General features: G+C 51.3%; 1 protein-coding gene across 1 annotated transcript in view; it reads right to left on the bottom strand.

The window, feature by feature from the left end:
- The window catches only part of FSTL4 (follistatin like 4), a 410886-nt gene that overhangs the window by 106946 nt on the left and 287275 nt on the right, over window positions 1-16665 (bottom strand). Inside the window, exons 5-6 of the mRNA XM_023196194.2 lie at window positions 11196-11389; window positions 7368-7491 (exon numbers count right to left, since the gene is read on the bottom strand). Coding sequence (XP_023051962.2) covers window positions 7368-7491; window positions 11196-11389 — 318 coding nt within the window. The remainder of the gene's footprint in view (window positions 1-7367; window positions 7492-11195; window positions 11390-16665) is intronic.

The raw sequence follows: 16665 nt of genomic DNA, 5'->3' as shown, positions 1-16665 counted from the left end.
GTCTGAGCAGAGGAGAACAAAACTCTTCTCCTGCTTGTACCTGTGCTGAGTCCAGCCTGTAGTTCCACAAACTAGTTATGAGTGTTCGCTTGCCCCAGTCAAAATCAGGATCCCAAGGGTCCAAAGATGCTATCAGCCTTCATATGTAAAGGTAAAAATCTGGGACCTCCAGAACCCCACCAAATCCTGTGTGAGTTAAATGGGAACTCGGGGCTCTGAGCATATGGCCGTTAGGCGTGTCCCCTTCTACGTAGACTCAGAACATCTGCTCCTCTATCCACGGGGAAGATCTCCCATTGATTTATTTCCATGCTGCACTTGCGATAACCTTTCTCTTTCTGCTTATCAAGAACACAAATAAATACCCAGAAAGATCAACTTCCACAGCCACTGCCATCCTCTGACTTCACAGGTCTTTCAAAAAGGGAAATCAGATAAGACTTGGGTGCGAACACTTTACTGCAGAGCACATTTTAATCCCACTCTACCTCTTGCCTTGGGCCTCCTTATGGTATCCAGGGAGTCTCTGGGAGGCATTGGGTAAGGACTTGTCAGATGCTCTGTTATAAAGGGTGCTAAGGGTGGCTTGGCACTGTCCTGTGGGAGGCCAGCTTTGGGGGAAACAGGGGTCCCACCAGGACAGCAGTGAGCAAATGGGAGCACGGTGCCAAACCGAGGGATGACTGCAGGTTCCATGGCCCCTCTGTGCCCCCCAGCCACCGGCTCACAGACCACTGTGTGGAACCATGGTGGGCTGCTCACCCGGTGCGTGCCACATGTGGGCAACAGGATGCCTCGACCATCAAGGGGAACCCTCAGGTCTGTTCTTCCTTCTCTCTGGAAACTGCCACAACAGCTCTGAACATTTTCTCTTTACTACAATTATTTAAAAGTCCACCAGGGTCTTTAATCCCTAGGACAAATGTTTGTCAAGCACCTACTCTTTGCCAGGCTGAATGCCCACCGCATGGAAAGTGCTAGGCTCCTCTTCCTTGCTCTGCTGGTCTTGTCCACCCGCTGGAGCAAGACCCTTGGGCTGGAACCACCCTGCCAGCTCTCAGAGGTCACCCCTACTTTCGCTTTGGCCTTTGGTGCCTCCTGCGTTTGTTACTGTGTAGTCCTGCTGCTGTCTTTGCATACACTCATTAGTCCTGTGGCCTCTGCCTATATTTCAACCACCTGGCAACTCTCCTGCTCTCAGCCTGCCTCGGTCCTCAACCCAGAGTGAGGGTGTGGGAAATAGCTGGCGTCTGGGTTAGAAGAGGTGCTCCTTAGCCTTTGGGGCTAAAGAGTTGTTCAGGAAGGGCCACGATAAGTAGGGATTGGTATCGCTGATGCTGAGAAAATCTCAGAAGGGGCAATGGCCCATCTTCTGGGGGTTTCCAGCTCACTCTTCATCTGCTGCTTCAGGCAGGCAGTAGTAGCTCAGGTGTCCAGTGGCTCTCTCTGCCTATCCAGGGACTGTCTGTCCCCAGGGGGCCACTTTGGTGCTGAGGCTTCTGAGTGCCCCGGCCTTGAGGGTGGCCCACAGCTGTTCACCCAGTCAGTCGCTACGTCCCATGTAAGTGGAGTTCCTCTTACATCCCCACCACTCCCTAACCCCAGGACACAGTTTGTTCCCGTGCAGCCCACAAGCTGGGCCTTATAGCAGTGGTGGTGGGGTTTTACAGGGTGCTGTCATGGAACCTGAGAATAGGTGATCAGAGAGGAAGGAAAGAGCAACAAGCTAGAGAACGAGTGATTGTGCCCTAAGCATCCTTCCTAGGCTGGTACAACCTCAGGCAAGGTTTACCTTTCAGAAACATGCCAGGGTGGGTCTTCTCCACACCTCGGGACACCTGGTTATCACAAGGTACCTCAGAGCTCACACCACCTACACCCACGCTGAGACAAGGGCAGTGCTGGCAGGCCAAGGAGGCAGCGGGCTGGGGGCCTCCATGTTACCCTCAGTTTGGTTTCTGGGCTCCTGCCTGGAGCCTGGGAGGTAGCCTCGGTCATGCAAAGATCTCCCTTGAGATGCGAACTCTGGATGACTCAGGCATTCGCATCCTAAGCCCCGTCAACACTCCAATCCAAGGGAGCAAGCTAAGAAATCGGGAATGTGACCTTCAGTGCTTAATTGCATGTTGAAGTCCTCACAAAAGCTTTGCAAAAACATGGAGATTTATAAGGATAATATGGTGCTATCCTAGTAAAAAGCTGACATTTAAATTGTTCTCATTTTATATCTTTGTAATGAAATTCTTTGTTTCCTCTGCAGCCATTTTTGAGTATTTACTAACATTCAGAGAGCTCTCTCCTGCAGGCAAACTTTCAAGCTTCATGATGTCAGGCTGGGCTGTGTGACACATGAACACAAGACTGTAGTGCAGCCCCTGGGGGAGTTCTTACTCCAGGAATAGTGAAGGACAAGGTGTCCAGCTGCCCCACTCCTGCCTCTCCCTCCAAGAGGAGGGTTTTAAAAAATCACCAAAGCTTCATATTTTAATGAGTTTTCTTTGCAATTTGTATATAATAGATTTTCAATAACAACCTGTAATTAGTTCATTTTCTGCTATTCAATTGCTCTGCATGGAGGCCATTGACAACTTCCAGCTGGGATCTTTAAAAATGGAAAGTGCTTGAAGACTCAGCTCCAGACAATGACTAGAAAGTGCCGGGTCCCACCATGCAGCTGTTAGAAGTAAACCATTGAGATGGGAAAGGGGCAGTCTGGGTTTGAAACTTCCAAGTGTGGGAGAAGAAGAAACTGCTGCAGGGTGCAATGACAAGCAATCACTAGTTCTGGTTCAGAATCAAGCCCTCTGTGGTGTAATGGGGGGCAGAGATTGTTCCATCCAGAACCCTAATGCATAGACGGAGGCCCCATTCCTGCCACCCCTGTTCCTCATGCAGATGAGGCACTCATCAGACACTTGCCAAGGGGCTCTTGACAACTTTTCCTGCACAGTAGGGGCAGGTGGAGGCAGGCGCATGCATCAGTTGTGTTTCTGTCTTTATATAGCAAGGGACAGCCAAAAAGGACAGAGTCCAGACCCCAGGACATCAGGAGGTCTTAGATAACATGTCTAGGTCCTAGGAGGTCTTAGATAACAGCTCTGCTCACATGTCTGTCCCGACAGTCATCACTGGAGGCCTTCAAAGGCCAAGTCCAGGTCTCCAGCTGATACTCAGTCCCCTCTCCAGCAGCTTGCAGGCTGGTGCACCTGCAGTGATGGGGACTCACCACTCACTGGGCAACTCTGGAGAGGCTGGGGAGGGTCCCCCTCAGAACCGAGCTAAGCCGGCCTTCTCCAAGCCCTGGTCTCTGAGTCTGAGTTCTGCCCCCGGGGCCCTAACTGTGGTGGTGGCCTTTCTGCCCTGGGTATTGCCTCCTCCCTCAGGCAAGCCCCTTGTCCCTTGGGATCACATGCTCCCCCGACCTGCCCGGGAAACCTTTTTCCTCACCCTCTGTCTGGTTATCTCTAGCTCGGCATTGAGGTCTTTGCTCCGATGTCCCTTCCTGACCTCTCTGGGGACAGTTGGTCCTCCTGCACCCAGGACGCTCTCTCTCAGCTCCTACTTTGTTTATTGGGTCATCTTTCTGTTCCCCCACCCCCGCCTCTCTACCCAGGTGGCAAGATCCTCATGGGCAGGGCCTGCTGTGGTCTTGCCCACAGCTGAGTCTCTGCCCCGCGCTTCCCCGAGAGTGAGCTCTGTGTGCGTTTGCTGACCTAATGCTACCTCATCTTCCATGGTTTTCCTCCTCCTACACTTCCCAACCTCAATTCCTGACCCTTTCCCTGTGCTGCTCTCCCTGCTCTGGTCAGGCTCCTCTGAAAGGCTCAGGTTGGTGGCCTGCCCTTTCCATACCACTCCAGGCCAAGTGTACGGATGGGAGAGGAGACAGGGCCTGTCCCTCCCTGCCCAGGAGCTCACCCTACTTTCAGAGAGCCTCGGCCTACAGCAGCTTCAGGGTGGACCTGCTGGCCTTCCCACAGTGGTCTTCCTTCCACATTTGCCCTCACCTGCAGTGGGGGGCTTGGGTATTTGTGGCCGATGGTTTTGCTCCAGAGGCCTGACCTGCCAGCCTGCCAGGGCCCAGCACGGAAATACAAACACATATTCTATGCCTATGGATCATTTCCAAGGTATGCAGATTTCCACAGTCAGCAAAGCTGACCTCCAGGTGAGGTGGCAGGAGTTGGGCTGGGTGGGGCTGCCTGCCACCCTGGAGGAGAGTCACCTGTTCCTCACAGCCAGGAAGGGGGTGCAGCCCCATCACGAACCAGCTCAGCATAGACAGCCACCAGCTGTGGGACTCCTAGCATCACCCCCCGCCGGCCGCAGACTGTGGCAAGCATAGCCCAGCCAGGACCAGGCCAGCTGCACGGGAAGACATGATTTAGGAGACTTCTCCCACAAACCTCAAAAACTGATAAATACAACTTCCTTCTCTGGGGAAAACAGCCCCAAACCCAACATCCTTTAGTAAAGTGATTGACTCTGCATTGGTAGGCTACAGAGCTGGAGTTACCCCACAGACCTCACCCTGCCTTACACCCAAGGACACCAGCAAAATAGAGACTAGAAAATAAAATGCTAATGCCTCGACCTCTGCCAGCCCATCAGCTCTAGTTTTTAAAATTAAATCCAGAATGTTGTTGCTGAAATGTTTGAGATATTACTTTCTGGGTTTTAGTGAGATTTCTTTAATGCCCATCGATTGCTAGGTAATAACTTGTACCTATATGTCTCATTTCAATTACCTATTTAAAATTCGCTGAACCATAAATCTATTTCCAGAGCTATGGGAATTTAGTTTAGAGTTCCTGTGACTTTGAAAAACCATTGATCTCCATATGCTCCAAGTGGCTGCATGTCAAGCCTTTATAGTGGGGGTTAACTCATTTTGCGGCTTCCTTAATGGCTGTGAGTTTACGTTTTATTGCATATCTATTATTTGGGCTGGGCTGCGATGAATGGTTTGGCTGTCTGGTTCAAAACAAGTCCAAGGCGACAGCAGAATCTAATTTGTTTTAAAAATGATGATTATAAAGCTTTCCAAATAATAATCCAGGAACAAAGGGAGCTGACACCACGTTGCTCTGTATGAGACACATGGCTGGAGGTCAGGTAATGACGTCCTTCCCTTTCCAGGGTAGCTTATGTTTATAATGACCTTACTAGGGAAGCTGGAGAGGCCTTCTCTTTCATCATAGGCAATAGGGATGCTTCCCTTTCCTTGAGAGCAAAGCCAAGAGCTTGCTGTTTGGCCCCAGACCCATTCATGGGAACTGTGCTCATAAAGCAGAGGCTGCTGTGGTACCAGGCACCAAGATGGTACCCAAGCAGTGCCATTATCTGCTTAATGATGGCATCCTGGGACATTAAGTAATGATGCCCGGTATGCCCTGCAAATCCCTGAAGTCCAGTCTTGGCCTCTGGCTCTAAAAATGCACTGAGCTTTTCCTTCATAACTCCTTTGGTAGAGGGGTCTAGGCTCAGAAAGCGTTTTTGGGAATGTCTTGGAACTATCCCCAGAAAACACGTTGCTGCTTTCCTGACTCGGAGAGCTGCTGTTCCTGTAACCTGCCCTAGCTGCTCGAGCCTACTCTTGTTCATGTTCCATGGAATCATCAAGGAGTCTCAGTGTGGGGAGGCAGGTGGGGAGGATATTGCCAGAAGTAGACTCCGAGGGCAGGAGAGAGGGTCTTGTCCAGTGATACGTAGGTCAATGTTTAACAACCGGCTCGCTAGAGAAGAAAAAATGTCCCCCCTTCCCTTTTTTGGTAGCATCTGTGTGGTGTGAATTTCTATGATGTAAATATTCCCAGTGTGGCCAATTTAACACGACCAAGTGTTTAACTGCTTGCAAAATTCCTGAAAATTTAACAATGGGCTCTCGTGAACCAGGTTTGGGGAGTTGTGGCTACTTCCACACATTCCAAATGTATTTTCAGACGTATTTCTGGAAATAATCTCTTTGGTCCACAAGAAAAACACCTCCACAGCAGGATAAGCCTACCAGCCACTCTCACCTTCTTATGAACCAGCACAGGCAGGTATGAGTTTGACTAGTGGGCAGGGAGGATGATGATGGGGACCCTGCACAGTCACAGTAAATCAAGCGAAACCCTGGAACTGGGGGGTGGACTTTGGTACTAAGGATGATATGAACTAGAAAGGCCCCTGAAACCAGGTCAAGCTCATGGACACTTCCCATAGGGAAGAATCATACTTGTTTCTCTCCTCTTATGTCATCCAAGTACCTCTCTATTTGCCACAAGAGCCCTGCTTGCCAACAAATCACAAGGATCCCTCGTCAGGCCTTATGAAGGTGTGGAATAGCAGCAGCCCAAAGAGATGTCACTCTGAAGCAGGAATACTTTGCTGGAAATGGGACTCCAGGTAAAGGTTGGGGTTGAGGGAGGATGCCAGGCTCTGTGGCTCAGGGCCCCTGGGGATGGGGTGGACTTGCACCCACCTCCTGAATGCCAGGGCTTGCGCTTAGGAACTGTGAGCTGGCAGGTCACACCCAAGGGTATATGCATTGCCCACTTTAAGCAGAGCTTGAATATCTTCTAACATAAGGGGCTTCATCACTTTTGGGCCAAGGATGTCCCCTCTAGTCTCCAGTGTGGGCCCAGCACTGCCGTTTCCTCTCCCCTCTGCTGACCCCTGCCTGGAGATACACAGGGCTCTTGTATCTTGCATTTCTTGTAAGTCCTGTCCCAGCACCACCTCTGGTTCATGTAATCTCTTGGAAGATCACCTCAGTAAAAGATACAGGTCCTGAAGGCACCCATCCACTTGCATATGCACCAGGCACTCCCTGGAGGGGCACTCAGAGTACCTCCTGTTTTCAAAGAGCACCCACTTTCCCTTCTTCTCCAGGGATCCCCTGCGTCTCTTCACTTTGGACCCTCACTCTCCATTGTCCTTGGGTAGTCACTGCTCCCTGCTGGTGCATGGCCAAGCCTCCAGGCCCTCCTGCAGGGTGTTTTCCTCCAGGCAGGGCTCCCCACATGGCCAGGCCGTAGCCTGAGGATAGCCCTAAAATCTGCTTCCTTCTCCTTCAGTCACAGAACCCCCAAGGGGGTGCTCACAGTGCCCTCATGGCTATGCTTCAATTACAGTCCTGGCCCCTCAAAGAGCGAGAAAAGTCTTTATTCAAAAGGAACAGGGCAAGCCCTCTCTGGCCCCATCCACTCTCCATTTAGTCTTTTCTTAAAGCTCAGGCTTGTTGCAAAACAAATTCAACAGCTTTTCTCTGTATAAGAAACCAACCTGGGAGACAACTGAGGACAGACTCCAGGCACCCAACAGCATTTTGGTGCAGGAGCACCTGCGGAAATAAGCCCTTTTCCCACTAGGACCCAACTTACGGAAGGCCATGTAGAACTCGCGGAGAGTCAGGGAACTGTCACTGTTGTAGTCGTCAAATCGGAGGAGGTCACCTGGTGAGCAACCAAGTAAGTCTTCATCCAGGTCCTGCTTCTTCAGCACATGCTGTGGGGTGAGGAGGAGAACAAGGCCAGAGTCAGGTAAGTTTAGAGTCATGGGCATTGATGAAAATGACTCAGGCCAAGAGGGAATTCAGGGACAGTTCAGTGGGCCTTGAGGGGTACCTGAAGCCCTTTGGTTTTGTCTTGTCTGACTCCTTCATTTTATGGATGAGAAAACAGGCTCAGAGAGGGAAAGTGGCTTCCCCAGGTTCACACAGTGCTTGGGGCAGAGTCTACACTAGAGCTCAGGTGTGTCTTTTCCCTGTCTAGGCAGACAGACCACAGTCTGAGATGGGAATCCTTGAGGCCACCTGCTCTACTGCTGTGTGCTATAGATGGGGAGACAGGAGAGAAAAGGCCCCATCAGATAAACCCAGCAAACCGTGGCTGAACTCAGTGTGGGGACAGAGGCCCGCCAGCTTCCAGCTGCATACAGCTGGAGGTCACTGCTGCATCACGCACCCACCCACCACCCATCAGCCCTTACCCATGGCAGGCAGTGCTGCCTGGACACAGCACACTCCCAGACCCCTCCGCTCTATCCACCTAGACCTGAGACTTTCGCCCCTGCCTGCCCTGTCCTGCCCGGGACACAGATGTCCACCTTCGTGACTCTGGCACGGAGGCCACAGATGATATAGGCTCTCGTAAACTCCTCTCCAGCTGTGGTCTGAGCCATAGGACACAGAGGCCTGCCCAGCATGATCAGCCACATGTCCCAAGGTAACTAAGGGTAGAAATTCTAGGCACCCTCACTCAGCTGGAGCTACAGCCAGGGGCCAGTGTGCTCGGAACTGAAGGTCTTGCAGGGAAAATGCTCAGAAGGAAATCTCAGAAGAAAGAAAATGATTTTGTTTTATTTTGGTGCGGGGGGAGGGAGGCAGAGGCATTTGCTCTTTATTTAACATTCTCAGCTTGGTCTGCTGTATTAAAGGCAATTTAATGTGATAATGTTAAAAAAATGACCCTTCACCAAGCAAGTAAGAGTGTTCGATAAAAGGGAGATCAACCATAACGCCTGAGATCAATCTTCTGAAGATGGAAATTTCCCTTTGTCTATTTCTGCATTGGAAATTGATTAACTTTTTATAGGACTGACGAGTTTTTCCCCAGCACCTTTGATTCAGTGTCAAGGAAAGGCCCACTTTAGCCAGGCTCTGCTTGGCAGATTTATGAAACAGACTTTAACTATATTAAATTTTAAAGAGGAAATCATTGTCCAATTACCACACTTCTTAATGGCTTCAGGTGCCTCAGGCCACATATCTGCCAGGTTAGAACGAAGTGCCTGGTAAGGTTCTGTTTACCTGGAGCTGTGTGGGCCTGGATACCAAGATCTCACAGCAGCTTCTGTTAAAGACAAGCTGATGCCACCTGCCCTCGGTGCTCCCTGCTCGGTAGTTTGAGGAATTGCCAGGTGCTTCTTCCTGCAGGTAGCTGTAACTGTCAGTACCTGGGATTTTCCCAGAGCAGCCTGAGTCACCTGTAGGTCCCTGGACCTGCCACTCAGGGTCTTAGCCAGAGCTGAGGCCTAGTGCTGATGGAGGTGGTGACATGCTGGCAGGGTGGTTGCCCCGGGGGCCATGGGCAGCAAGCCTCCTGGGATACAGGCCTTGAATGGGCTTGCATGAGCTGCTCAGGTATGGGTGAGCAGAGCAGAGTCATCTGAGATTCCCAACGTGCTTCCTGGAAGCAGGCTCAGGACTGCCTGGAACAGAGGGCCTACATTCCAAAGCTTCTGGTGGCTGCTCCTTACTAGGGTTCTGTGGGTACTTGCTGTCTCTACAGACCTTCAAGGAACCATGTGGTGCCTCTTGGTGGGAGCCATTCTCCCCAGGGAGATTCCGAGTGCTCTGAGGAGAGCAGGCGCATGCATGTCAGCCTGCCAGGGTTTTATCTCAGTTCTATCATGTCTCAGGCAGTGAACAACTCAGGCAAGTTGTCTGATTTCTTAGAGCCTCAGTTTCCTCATCTGAAAATATCTGTGAAGTGGGATAATAGTAGTCTCCTCCTTACAGCAGAGGATGGTCAAAAGATTTAAGGAGGAAATAATAATAACGATGATGATGATGGCAACAATACTGATGACTCTCTCCATTGAAGCACACCATGTGGCCAGGCACGGTGGCTCACACCTGTAATCCCAGCACTTTGAGAGGCCAAGGTGGGCGGATCACCTGAGGTCAGGAGTTTGAGACCAGCCTGGCAAATATGGTGAAACCACATCTCTACTAAAAATGCACAAATTAGCTGTGTGTGGTGGTGTAAGCCTGTAATTCCAGCTACTTGGGAGGCTGAGGCACAAGAATGGTTTCTGCCCGGGAGGCAGAGGCTGCAATGAGCCAAGATTGCACTGCTGCACTCCAGCCTGGGTAACAGAGTGAGACCAAGTCTAAAAAAAAAAAAAAGAAAAAAAAGAAAGAAACATACCACATGCCAGGTACCACTCTAAGGCATTCACTGTCTTAGCTCATTTAACCCTCATGATGACCCTGTGAGGTTCACAGATGAACACAGAGGCACAGCAAAACGACGTTGTCTCCCACCGTCCACTAGCTCATACATGCTGGAGGCAGCACTTCACCTTAGGCAGTTTGACTCTAAAGTCTGCCACTATCCTACATAACAATGAACCCTTCAGAGTTTATGAATCACAGGTCAAGGGCCTAGCTCAATGTCAAGCACATGGCTCAATGAATGCTAGGGCACTCCCCACCCCACTTCCTCCCAATGACTGGGCCACAGCCTTGAGAAGGTCCCTGTGCCATGTTTAAGATTTCCTTAAATTGGCATCAAAGGTGGGGACCTGTCTTTATTATCCATCCACTGGGTGGACAGTCTGTGGTCACAAGAAAAGAGCTGCCCACCGCCCCCCACCACCCAACTTGGGGAGGCTGATCTCACTCTCCTTGCAGATCTTGTACCTGCTTGGTGTGGCTCTAGGGCTCCAGACCCTTAGAAACAAACCAGTAAGCAGAAGTAGGAATGCAGGCCCCTCCAGCCCACCCCAGCTTTTCTACCATCAGGACTCTACAGGCTCCTCCCTGCAACTGGCAGTGGCTGTGGCCCCAGTGTGTGAGGTCACTCTTTCCTTGCTTTCTATGCTGCAGACACTAACTACCGCTGCACCACCCTGTAGCTCAACAAAGGACATGTGTGCTGTGTTAACACTGCAGTCTCGCGGGAGGGAGGCAAACCGCAGGGTGTAATGCAAGTGTTTTCCCAAATGAGAGCAGGGCTTGGTGGGGGTCGATGGGTAGAGACAGGGCTTTCTGCAAACAAGCAGGCTGAGGTTTGGGTTCTTGATCTTTGGATACCAAGGAGCAGTACTGTCCTAAGGTAGAAGATTTGGGGACTTCCATGTTATAGCTCCAATGGTGTTCAATGGAAACCAAGCACTGCTTCCTTGTAACTTTTCTGCTGAGTAACTAATCCTACTCAACGAAGAAAAGATTGATTTCCCAGTCAAAATATGAGAGACCAGGCCCTCTGAAGTGAGTTTTTCACCAGATAGCTGAGAGGGCCTGTGAAAGCTTGTTTGTAAATAGAGGCTGAACGTGGCTGGTGGGAAGAAGAACCTGATCTCATTTTGTTTGTGAGATGTTCTCAGAGGTATTGAACACATGCTCTTAGACACCCGGAGTGGGGGTTGGGAAATGGAAAACTGGATTCCTCCATAATGTGACTTTCACTGAACGCCATGCCCACCTGAGCCAGTTCAGAGCTGCTGAGGAGGCCATTGCCATCTGCATCTAAGTCCCTGAACAGAGATTCCACCAGGAGGCGCTTCTGGGAGGCAGGGTCTTGTCTACTGTCCCCTTCCTGGAGTGGCTGCAGGCGGGTCTGGAGCGCCAGAAGGACATTCTTCAAGCGGGCATAGCCGGCTATGGTGCACGTGTCACCTGAAAGAGAAGGTGAGGTTATTATAATGAGACTTATCCCGTGGTCTTGAGAGAACATTCTTGCCGCTGGTCCATTCATCCGTATCACTCACAAATAGGCACTGGGCATTCACTATGTGCAGTGCATGGTGCAACTGTAGTCAATGGGACTTGTTTGTGTTCTGCTCACCAATTTATCCCATAAATATTGATCGAACATGGAATGCATGCAACACATGATGCAAATGCTGGAGGGAACCTGTTTGTCCAGCTGACAAATATTTATTGAGCACCTACTACAAGCCAGACTAGAATAACTGCCAGATGGAATGGGAAATTCTTCCAGCAGAATATATAGCGGCAGCCCCATAGAGGTTTTAGGAAAGCCTAAATTCCATTTTGTAATCGCTGGTTTTTGCCTTAATCCTACCTTAAAGGCTGCTTTTGAATACTTGGCCTCCTAGATTAGGGAGTTTTAGTTAACAGGACTAATAAGCCCTGCTTATGTTAATTAGGTACCCTCCCAGAGCTGGATTACTTCAAAACAAACATATACACAAGTCTATGACCAAGAAACAAAAAGCAGCTTTACAACATTAAAACCAAAGCACACAGCTCGTTTTATCCCAGGCGTGCTTGCTGAACGGCAGCAGAACCGTGCAGTGTTTGGACAAGTAAGGCCCGGGATGCACTGCAGCATGGCATAGTTTATCTTGCTGGTGACGGGCTTCTAGGATGGACACTATGCAGGGCATGGCCCATACACTGGGGCTGCAGGAGTGTCAGCAGAGAGGGCAGCCCCTCCAGCCCCACTTCCCATCTCCCCGGGGGATGAGTACTTTCAGCGCCTGGCTTTGCTGAATCCTGGAGAATGGGTGCGGGCTCCTCACTGACCATTCCAGGTTGAAGGCCAATGGGTTGATGGAGCCTGGGGCTCTTCTCTTTAATTCCAAGGCCAGTTTAGGGCCTGAGGTAATATCCCAGAGTTGGAGAGTCAATAGGAAGAAGTACTAGAGAGCATGGGCTCTGAGGTCCCCTGGGTTTGAGCTCCAGCTCTGCTGCCATCATGCATGTAGCCTTGGGCAGGGTGTCTCAATGATCTCATCCGCGAAATGGAGATATCAGTGTCTCCCACATGGGGTCGTTACGAGGATTAAATAAGATGTGCACATACAGGCCTTTGCACCGGTGTGGCACTCAGTAAGGGCTCATAACATGATAGCTACTCCCTCCCTTGTCATTATGGGAACCACATTTACTGAAGAGCAACTGTCAGGGAAGCTACTGGGGGGAAAGGGGTGATGGGGAAGTCTGTCTGTTTCTTTCTTCTACCCTTCTTCTTTTCCTCCTTCATACCCTCCCTCCTTCCCTCCCTTGATAAGCCTGGACAGCCCAACCACTTTTTCTTGTGCTTGTTTATATTTCTAGATTTTCTTCTAATTTGGGGTCAATTGATTTCCGCCAGAAACAGATGCCCATTCCCATTTCCTCCTGCATGTTTATTTAGAAAAAAATCAATTGTTGTGTTCAATATAATCAGATCTATTTGCTCTCTGGGAGTCTTTGTGCTCTGACAAGAATGCCTCTCTCCCACCCCTTCACCTTGCTCGCATCCCTCTTTTGACTAGTAGGATATTGATTCCTGAGAGTTCTTGGGGCCTCCAGTTGGCAAACCCAATTCTCAAGTCTGTAGAGCTACATGGCATTGAAAACAGTGGCTTTGTCCCCCTACAAAACTTGCTGGGTTCTTCCTTTTTCTAGGCCTGGATAAGGATCAGTTTGGGGGAAGGGGAGGAATAGTTTTGCCCGAGTCTAGCTCCTCACTGCCTGAAAGAGGCTGAAATTTGGTCCTGGCAAACAGACCGGAAGTGGGGGTACAGAATGAAAGTGGAGGTGGGGCTGGCTGCTGGGGTCAATGGAGATGGATGTGTGCCTGTGTGGAGGGTCTGCAGGAGCCAGCACTGGGGGTGCTCCCAGGACTTCCTGGAGTGGGGGGTGTTTATATCCTGATACTGAAAAACTGGTGTACACAGCAGGTAGATACGGTGTCAGGAAGAGGCTGTACTCAGAAATGCTGGTGAGTAATCGGGCTCCAAAGAACATGCCACAGCAGGGCAACCTGAAGGTGAGGCCAGGCTGGGTCAGAAGGACAGGACACCCCATCCTTGCAAATCCCCCAACCTTCCTCCTGGACCTTGGTGGGGTGTAAACCACTTCTGAGCTGCCAGCTGCCCTGGGCAAGGTTCCCTTCTGGAGCCTCTTGTTTTGTCTCAGGACCCCAGTGGCCAGGCTGGCCTAGGCATGGAGAGCGCTCTGGGAGTTCCTGGGATCACCAGCTGGCAAACCCGTTTCCCAAGTCTGCAGAGCTACATGGTGTAGCTGGGGTCCCCCTGTGAGCAGGGGTCTGCAGCTAGACACCTCCGACACCAGCAGGCGGGGGAAGCCATCCAGGCGGGTCTTGCTGGGATGGAAGTGGGGTGCTGCGGCATCCTCCCCAGGCTCGGCCCCTCCTCACATCCTCACAGCTGCCCGTGAGCACAGACTTCTGGCTGCTTCACCCTGGCAACTGCCCAGCAGACACCTTCTGGTCAGGAAGGTATGTGCAGGTCTAGAAGTCAATCATCTGGGGGAAAGGGGTGGGTCCCCCAGGTCTCCAGCATCAGCTCCCTGAGCCCATGGTCCCACTCCCTGCTAGGGCCCACACTGGCCAGGTCCCTCCTGTCCTTTAACCAGCGTTTATTTACATACTATGTGCCTGATGCTGGGCAGCTTCTAGTCCTGGGCACTCTGGGTGCCTGTGGTGGCAGGCCAAGGGAGGGATGTTCAGGATGAGACCTGTAGGATGAGGAGTTGTGGGAGGAAGCAGAGGGAAGAGCAGGCCAGGAGCAGGACTGTGTGTGCAGGAGCTGTGGTGCGGCACGTCTGGAGACTGGTGAAAGCTGGTGTGGCTGGGCTGGAGGGGCTGAGTCAGGTGGAGAGTGAAACAAGACAGGCAGGAGAGGGCAGTGGGGCAACCCAGGCAGAGCCTCCAAGGCCGTGGGGAAGTGTGTGGCCCCACATATCATGCTGTTCAAAACTTCCTTTGTCATTTCTTCCCTTTACTGAGGACACTCCATGCCTGGGCCAACCTTGCCACTGGGGTGCTGAGATGAACCAAGGGATTCCAGGAAGGGAATCTTAAATTCTTCTTTATCCCAGGAACAATTGTGCTTTAATTAGTTGCAAGAGAGAACTCTGCCCAAACTCAAATCATGAAGTCATCTGTCCGAAATTACTGAGCTCCTCTGGTGCCGGACAGCACTGGGGAAGGGCTGTGGACCCTGGAGGAAAGGTGGCCTGATGCTGGGCAGATGATCACTCAACATCCCAAAGTCCAAACTCTCTTTCTGGGAAGGATTTTGATCCTTCATCTCTCGGGGCTGCCCTCTTGGTGGCTCCCTGCCTTCACTCCCTGCCTCTGTCGTCCGAATTCCATAGGGCTTATGGTGGGGTGGGGGAAGGAAAACTTCCTTCCTTGCCTGCTTCCAGCCCCCAGAGGCAGACGCCCCAAAGCTGCAGCCTCTGGCTCAGTCTCCCAGGATAGCTTTCCTCCCTCACAGCTGGCCTTGGCTTCCAGGATGGGTATCTTCCTAGCAAGGTGTGTCAGAGTCATAGGTTACCAAATTCCAGTTTTATTTTTACATTCCTGCCCACTGCTGGTTTCACTGTGGGGTCAGATAGGAGTGACTCAGCTGTGTGGAGCACTGGGCATTTTGGACAACACTGGACATGGTCTTCAGCTAAAGGCTCCCTCCCCACTTCCAGTTTCAAACATTTGTCTAATTCTAAAAGAAATACATGCCCATCAAAGAACCACTTGGAAAGCACAAATAAATATAAAGAAAGAGAAAATAAATCATCCTGAAATCTACCTCCCAGAGACAGCTGCTGCCAACACACTGCTGGCCAGAACTGAAGCTGGGCCCTCTCCATGAGTGACACTGAGCCCATGACCGAAATGAGCTCTTTCACGTAGTCCAGCCCTCGTCTGCTGTGCGGGCTCCAAGGTCTGTTTTCTGATCTTCCTCCTATTCTTCTCAAATGCCAATCATTTTGGGCAAGAAAGTGTCAACACCCAAGGTTCATCTCTTTCTTATCTTCACCCCCGTCAGCCCTGCCCACCTGCCCAGCAATTCCACGCAAGTGACTGCAAAAGAGGCAGGGGGTGTGTGGGGACCGGGGGGACAACTTCAGCAGCAGTGATCATGGGGCATGTTCCTGCCCAGAGGCCTGGCATTGACTGTCCCCTTGGCTGGAGTGCTATTCACCCAAACCTCCACCTGGTGTACTCATCTTGGCCGCTGCTTAAACATCACCTGACATGAGCTGGCACCCCTTACCTTCATCACTCTCCATGTCCTGACGCTGTGTGTGGGGCCTGGCTCCCAGGGAGGGGGGGAATCAGATCTCTCCGGACAAGGGCAGGGTCCAGTCTTAGCCTTGGTCCACAGGATACTTTCCTCCTTCAGAGGGAAGGACCCTGGGGTGTGTGGCAGAGGCTTGGGGATCACCCCACCCCTCCCTGGTGCCCCTGTGGGTGATGGTCAAGATGATGTTGAGAATGATGGTGGCAGGCCGGGTGCGGTGGCTCACGCCTGTAATCCTAGCACTTTGGGAGGCCGAGGTGGGTGGATCACCTGAGGTCAGGAGTTTGAGAGAATGGTTCGAGAACATGCCATGAGGAGCCTTGAGCCGGGGCCAGATGCCATTGCCAGGGCCTCTCCAGCTTAGCCTGGGATGGGGAGACTCGGAATATAGTTGAACTTCAGCATTGATTAATCCAGAGGCGTGACTCTTCCAGAGAGAAGTTGGGATGCTTGCATATAACCTTGACGTCCATGGCTTGAATGAGGCTCAGCAGGGGCTGCCCGGTTGGAACCTGCAGGGGACCTCCTTCATGAGTGGGCAGGACCGCCGTGATTTGGACTGAAGAGGTTTCAGCCCACATGTTTGGAAAGTCATTTCAGTGTTTGCTCTGAGTCTTGCTGGTTTCCAGGTAAAGAGAAATTTGTGCTGTCACAAATAAGGGGATTTTGTTTTTGTCTTTGCGATAACCTTGGCTAGGTCAAGCCTTACGGTGAGGTTTGGAGAATTTCAGGGAAGCCCCCTCCATAGCTGGAAATTCCCTGTACAGCTGCCCTTTCTCATGCTGCCCCACTCCCTTCCTGTCTTAGGCCCAATCTACCTCGTATGTAGGAAGCCTGTCCACTTACACACACACACACACACACACACACACACACACACACACACACACA

This window comes from Piliocolobus tephrosceles, chromosome 4 (genome assembly GCF_002776525.5).
Source record: "Piliocolobus tephrosceles isolate RC106 chromosome 4, ASM277652v3, whole genome shotgun sequence".
In the NCBI taxonomy this organism is placed as follows: Eukaryota; Metazoa; Chordata; class Mammalia; order Primates; family Cercopithecidae; genus Piliocolobus; species Piliocolobus tephrosceles.
The sequence above is the reverse complement of the archived record's forward strand: the minus strand, read 5'-3'. Positions and strand labels throughout refer to the sequence as shown.